This window comes from Vanellus vanellus (genome assembly GCF_965231255.1).
Source record: "Vanellus vanellus genome assembly, chromosome: 5".
NCBI lineage: Eukaryota > Metazoa > Chordata > Aves > Charadriiformes > Charadriidae > Vanellus > Vanellus vanellus.
Genome location: NC_138910.1, coordinates 2,062,895 through 2,070,042, shown reverse-complemented (window position 1 = coordinate 2,070,042; position 7,148 = coordinate 2,062,895). Strand labels below are relative to the sequence as shown.

Below are 7,148 nucleotides of genomic sequence, written 5' to 3'. Positions count from 1 at the left end.
ACGAGTCCCAGCGCGCCCCGGGCCGGGGGCGGAGCGGGGCTTTGTGCGGGGCGGCATGCGGGGGAGCCGCAGCCGGAGCCCGAGCCGGGGCTGGAGCCGGAGCGAGCCCGCCCCGGGGGGAGGGCGAGGGCGGCGAGCCATGACGGGCGGCGGCGCGGCGTTCCGCCGTCGGTGCTAGAGGGCGACCGCGGGGCGCGGAGCCCGCCTGGCTCGGCGGCGCGGAGCGCGGAGGCAGCGCGGAGGGGCCGCTGCCGCTGCTGCCGCCGCCGCTGCTGCTGTTGCCACCGCCGCCATGGGCAACGCGGGGAGCGTGGACTCGCAGCAGACGGAGTTCAGGGCGCACAGCGTGCCCCTCAAGCTGCCCATGCCTGAGCCCGGCGAGCTGGAGGAGCGCTTCGCCGTCGTCCTGGTGAGTGCCGGCCCCATTGTCTGTGGGGAGCGGGTCGGGCCGCCGGGGAAGGGGGCGTCCGTCGGCCTTCGCCGAGGGGGCCGAGAAGGAGTTGCGAAGCTCCGCGAATGGGGTGGGGGGCGGCGGCGGTGGAGGGGAACTGGGGGGGGAAAAGTTGGAGGCGGAGGCGGGAGCTGCCCCGCCGCGCCGTCCCCTCAGCCGGGGGCCGGCGGCACAGGTGGGCTCGGCGGGGCGGAGGTGGGCTCTCCTCCGGCGGGAGCGGAGCGGGGGCCAGGCGTGTGCGCCGGTCTGCGGCTCTTTGTCTCGGGAGCCCCCGAAGAGCCGCCTTCCCCCGAGCCGAGGCGGTTCCCCCACGCCGGGCTCGGCCCCTCCTGTGAGGAACTGCCGGCAGCGAGGAGCCCGCGGCGGATCACCGGCGGCGCCGGGCCGGGCTGGCGGCGGGGGCAGCGGGCCGGTGCGGGAGCCGGCGGCCGCGGGGAGCCTCGGTGCGGCCTCTCCTGGGCCTGGCGGCTGCCCGCAGCCCGGGCTGGAAAGGGGCCCCGGCGGTGGGACCACCCCCCGGGACACGCCGGACCCGCCGTCCCCCCGGTCCCGGCCCGCCTGGGGCCGGCTCTGGGCTGCCGGCGGTCCTGGCGGGCTTTGGGCTTTATTTTGCTCTTTTCCCCTCGCCTGAGCAGCACGACGGGCTCGGTGCTCGAGGTGGCCTTCCCAGGAGCGCTCCCCGAGGAAGGGCAGCGCTTCCCTTGGCGCTGCACGGCAGCACTTTGGGCAAACCTCCTGTTTTCTCTCGGGTATCCCAGTAGTGCAGGTAGATGATAACGACCCGTCTATTCTCCCTTGCCCGTCTTGCTTTTGAGCAACGTTTCTGTGAAAAACAGAAGCTGGGGAGGAGAACGAGTAACACCCATGTGCGTGCCGTGCCCCGAGTTCCCCGTAACGCCGTGTGAAGCCCGGCGAGGCAAGCTCTTGTGAGAGTAATTCCCATATCAGATATGAGCGCAACTCTTCCCCCCCCAGTACGTGAAATACTCCTGGTGCTGAGCGAGGATTCACAAACTGGTGTGTGTTGGGGATTATTTCTGGTTAGACCCAATTAGATTATCATGTCTAAGAAAAGAATAAGCCTATTCAGTCAGGAACCCCCACTGACGAGCCAAATGGCGAGCGAGATGTTACGATTATTAGGCGCAGTGGAAGAAGCGTGATCTCGCATCGCTCTTGTCGGGGAAACCCGTGGTTGTTTTACAGATGGGAGATGCCCCCACAAGGAGCGCATTGCTCAGAGTCAAGTGTTGATTCATCTTAACATACCAAAAGGGTGCCTGCCTTAATCTATGGGAGAAAATGGGTGGTTTAGAGTTAGGACTGATTGATTAGATCAGTAAAAGGAAGAGACGTCATTTGGGAAAGCAGAGTGCATTAGATACATATAACATAAATATGGGAGATAACAGGACTACGCCTGTAATTTCTTGAGGTACTTGAAAGGAGTAAATGGCATCTGTTTTTAGAAGATGGACTTAAATTAAGGGTCAGAGGACGAGTGCTGTAGCTTCGCTGGAGGGAGCGGCAGGCTGTGCAGATGCATGTCTGTACAAATGGGGTGTTGGACAGTCTGCTCCCATCGGGAGGAGCTGCAAGATGGGGCCCAAACACCACTGCTGGAACAGCCAAAATTCGCCTTCAGCCTGTTCTCAAAGCCAGCCGGGTATGGCTGGTGTGTGTTGCAGCTTCCAGGAAATATCTGACCAGTTTATGAAAGAATAAACTCCCAGGCTGTTATTACTTTGTTTTCTCTGTGGCTCTGAGGGGAAGATGACTGTGCCACTGGTCAAACCCCAGAATGGGGTAGGCAGTAGAACAGCAGGGATTAATGAGAAAGGAATGACGATCGAGGAGGGAAAAAAGGCGAGGAATATTTTCTGTAGGGAGAGAGGATTAGTCAGGAGATGAGAGTAGGAAGAAGGAGATGCTGAAGGTTATAGGACTAAATCTCACCTTCTTTACACGCTGTCTTAAGAAATTAGCCTGGCACAAGCACTGCTCACACACTCGGAGAGCCCTGGTGAGGTCCCGAAGGGCTTTGCTGACAATAGCAATTTTCGTACTGCTAATGAAATTTCCAGGACTTTTTTTGACGGTGATGAACACGCAGCTCAGTTGAGTTGCAGCTGCATGTAGGTGTACAGTCATCACGCTGAGCGGTTTGTCCCTGTTTCTGTGTGTAAAGAGTGGGGTCATGCGGGAAAGGTTCCTCCTGTGCAGCCTCACAAAAGTATTTTGAAGATTTATTCCTCTCTCCTTGTGCAAAACTAGCCCAGTGAGCCATAGCCCTCTAAAACATGTGCCTGTCCATGAGGAGAGCGCAGGTTGGTCACTCTTTACCACAAGTGCCGTGACATTGACTGTTGTTTTATTTTTTTCCACTTTGAATGTACTCTCCTGATGTTTTCCAGAAGCACTGCGGTCCGTTCGGCAAGGGAATGGATGACCAGTAGCGTGCCTGGAAGTGATGCGTATGTGCTCTAGCTTACGTTTGCTGCGTTGTTAGCAGCCTTAGTCTTGAGAAAGGTCTCTGTTGAAGTAGTTTGTCACTTCAAACATACATAGTCGCCTTACTGCCTCCTTGGTTAGCCTTGCTCTTCAAGGTTTGAGGTGTATAAGTTGCAGGAGATGATGGGAAATGCTCCAGGTCACACTTTTTTGGTGAAGCTCTCAAATCTAACTGTGCTAATGCGCTCCTTCAGTCTGTTATGGTGTGATTGGCATTACCGAGGATGCGCTGAGCACATGTGCGGCAGTGCCCGACCCAGGTGAAGAGCAGAGAGTCCGGGTCTGGCTGCGTCGCACCTCTTGGTCTGCTGGGCAAAGAGCATGACTGAGTTTTCCCTGTGGGCCTGTTTTGGGGGCTGGTGTAGTAAATGTGCTTCCCTGGCTTGCTTGTTCCATTGAGATTTGTACTCGTCTCTGCTAGTGAGGACCAAGGTCTGATGGGGTGTACTTCAAAGAGAAAAACGTGGAGGAAAACCCGAGAGAGTTCCAGGTTTCTGCCTGTAAGATGTGTTGTTTTTTCCATCTCCTCAAACTCACACGAATTCTCCCCTTAATGGTAGGACATGTGAAATAATTCCCTTAGTTTCAAGTTTACGCAAGAGTGTAAAGTCCAGGGAAGTGGCGGGGTGTTATTGCCACCAAGTTCTTGATTTGCGCCTGGGGGATGCCGGATAAACCGAGAGCTGGATCCTGGCTCTGGTGCTGACTTTGGGCTTGCCAGCACTGGCACAGCCCCTCGGGTACTCGTCTGCAGGAACCTCCCGCCGTTGTCCCTTCCCCAACATGCTTGCTTTTCCTCCTCAGCTGTGTTGTTTTTTTTTTTTTTTTTTCCTGGCTTTCTCCTGTGGACACATGGGACATGTGTGCATAAATCATGAATTCTGGTAACCAACCCTAGTTTATTGCATAGGAAGCCATTGTTCGGTGTGTGTGAGCGCCGTTGCAACCCAAGTGTGCCGAACGTGTCCGTAGACATTATGGCACCGCCATCTGATGCGGCGAGTGTGGAGATGCGGGGGTAAAAGCCAGGCTTCCAGCTCCTGCAGCAGGGTGGTCTTTCTCTGAACCGGTAATGGGGTTGCACGTTTGCAAACGACACATGGTTTGGAGGAAGCAGCCAGGACAGAGTTGGCAGGGTAAATTGTTGCCTAATGAGCTGTGATTGACATAATTTGACTGCTGGATTACAAATCTGTGGTGAGGTTAACAGGAAATATCCTCTTACCCCCACCAAGTGGTGTTTCATTTTACAAAGGAGTCTTCTGTGCCCGGTCCTGCAGGATGGAGAGAAGCGTCTGAAGGGTGAGGGGAGCGTGGAGAGAGGAGGTGTTTCTGCCGCCCGGCTCCCGGCTCTGCTGTGCTCCGTCCTGGGTTTGCCGTGATGGTACCTACCTGGAGGCAGAGTGTCAGCTCCGCTTCTGTTGAATGCATGCAAGGCTTTGCCGATAGGAGCTTCTTCGTTTCCCTAGAATTTCCTTCTTCACAGTGTCCAAGCATCATTTTCCATACCAGTCAAGGGAGTTTTAGTGTCTATTGCTAAAGAATTTGAAAGCTCAGTGTGAAAACTCCGTAATGTTTCCCAGCTGTTTTCCATTCCTCTTCCTAATCCTCTATCAAATATATTATGCATTGTTTTATAATATGTATGGTTTAGAGTCTGCAAATCATTAAAGAGCACGACATGGCTGCAGGAGATAGCTGCGAGGTAGTATTAGTTCCCTCGCTTCAGAGGGATTGGTCCAGCACTGGATTCCTTTTTCTGTTAAATTTAAGAATTATAGCTCTCTTGGGACCAATTTCAGTTGAGATCCTATACTCTCATATCAGGTGTAATTTGTATTGTTTTTGTGGAATTTGAAAGCAAAGTTGAGAGATACTAAATTAGATTCAGGAACCGCCTTCAGGAAAAGGAGATTTCTAAAATTCAGATATTGAAAAGACCTGTTGTGTTTTCTTGTTCAGACCTCATCTCTGACAGGCTTCTGCCGCTGGGCTCTTTCCTCAAGGTCTCATTTAAATGATTTGAGCAATGACACCTTTTGCTTGAAGAAACAATCCAATAAATCACGTTGTTAAATATGTGTATTTCTGAAGGGTTAAATTCACGGAGTGAAGTAGTGCTTGGTGGTGACACATCTGTCAAGCTGCCTTGTAAATCGGTAGACGGCATTTGTAAATTTTTCCACCTAGACATCACAGGAGAATATTTTTGTAGAACTATTTTTTTTTTTTGAGTGTCTGGAATACAAGGATACTGTGGTGGGTATTTAGCTACTACCAAATTAGTCACATTCCTAAAATTATTTTCAGATCCTTGAAACCTGGAAGACTTAAAAAAACAGCTAAGCTGATGCAGATGCATATATTTCTCTATGTACCATTTTTCCATACGAAATAATCTCCTTAATTTATTGGGCTATAATGATGGAGTTATGAACCCATTCTGTCAAACTGCGTGTGTCACTTGTTCATAAGCTCCGAATAGCCCAAGAGAAAAGTAGTAGGCGTTTTGTCCAAAAGCCCGGGTGAAAGGGATGGCTGTTTGATGCCTGGGGCTGCGGGGCCGGACCTCTCCCCACAGGGCCTGGGCTGTCCCAGGGGGTGGGATGCTGCTGCTGGGATGCTCCGCAGGGGCATCGTGGGTGCGTGTGAGAGCCTGAAGCTGCAAACCCACTTATGGTAATGATAGCAGAGAGGTTTCCTAATCCTTTTTGTGCTGTGTGCTGTATAAACCCATCATCATGTCATATTTCCTCGCAAACTGCTCTGTGCTTTTGTCTAAGGTGAATAACAACAGGTCAATCAACTTCCTAAGGCAGAAGGCAAAATGGGGTGAGAAATGTGCTCATCTGTGAACTTGGCAGGATTGTTACTTTTTTTTCCTTTTTAGGTGTTCAGAGGGTTTTGCGCTTTTTTTGCCGTACAGACCCTGCTTTCGATCTGCAGCCCCCATGCTGTGCAGGACCCTGGTGAGGACCCCGCAGCTGCTGTGTACGGTGGCCAAAGTCCTGTGTTTCTTCTGGGAAGGGGATGGGCCTCTGCACAGCGCTGGTGGGGTCAGTTCCTTACCCTGGCCGTGCCTGCCTCTGGGGTGGCTTGTGTGCAGTGACCCTTGGGCTCACAGGACGATTGCTCCTGCGGGTGCCAAATTCCTCCCGCCCAGCGCAGAGAGCTGACAACCCCCCTGCCTTCACCCTTAGCCTGCACCGTCATCTTTCCTCTGGTGCGTTGAAGCTTTATCAGGCATCTTTATCAACTTCCTTAACCCTGCGTGCAAGATAAAGGTTTTTTTTATTTTGTCTTCACAAGCAAGGTCATGCAAAACTTGGCCCTGAGGTGTTAAATGGTCTCTTCTGCGGTATTGTATGTAGTGGGTGATGCTGTGGAAAGAATTTGAGAGACACAAAACGAAATTCAGAGTTTACAAGGTGATCTTAAATAAAACAGTAGCTGTTGAGTTGTTTTTGATTGACGATTGAATGACTTAGAGCCACTGGCGTCTGCCTTTAGTCTTTCATTTGGAAAAAAAAAAAATGGAATCACTGTAGCATGTTGTGCTGCGTGGAAGGTATTAAAGTCTACAGAAACCTTTTTTCCTCCCCCTGAATAGAAAAACACAGCAGAAACACAAAACCAAACAAAAATGTTTGATTTCCCCCATGTGTTTGTTCAAAAGTACATGGTGGTACTTGTTATTTTTATTATGGTTTTGCATCATTCGGCTAAGATTGTAAATTATTCAAGCAACTTTTTAAAGAGTCTAAATCCTACGGCTGTCTGAAGGTACGCATGCTAATTATCAACCCATATCCTTTGCTTGTATGGTTACTTAAGAGAAGAAGGGGGGTATTTTTCCCCACTGGGGTTTGGGTGCTGTGTGCTCCTTACAGTTGCAAAAGGGACTGGTATAGTGCTTCGTCTCAGATCAACACCGCCTGTGTTGTTACCAGGGTCTTGGCAGTCATTTGCTCTCATTTTGATGGTTACACCTGCTGAATAAAAGGTATTTCCCCCTCCCCCCATCTGTTAAAAAGGTGGTTTAAATCTGTCATCCTGGTCTGTGAGCCCTTAGCTAAGGGGGTGAAAAACCTTACAGGAGTAGCTGGGTTTTTCCCTCATTATTTGTAGCTTGGAATATATCCTGAAGTGAAACCAAGATTGACGTTTACTTTCTGATCTTTTGTTT

General features: G+C 51.6%; 1 protein-coding gene across 2 annotated transcripts in view; it reads left to right on the top strand.

Moving 5' to 3' along the window:
- Positions 1 to 292: 292 nt before the first annotated feature.
- FMNL2 (formin like 2) overlaps positions 293 to 7,148 on the top strand; it is a gene marked incomplete at both ends in the record, with an annotated part of 157,673 nt that continues 150,817 nt past the window's right edge. For both annotated transcript variants that reach the window (XM_082483957.1, XM_082483956.1), the window contains one exon: positions 293 to 409. In XM_082483957.1, the coding sequence (XP_082340083.1) occupies positions 293 to 409 (117 nt within the window). The remainder of the gene's footprint in view (positions 410 to 7,148) is intronic.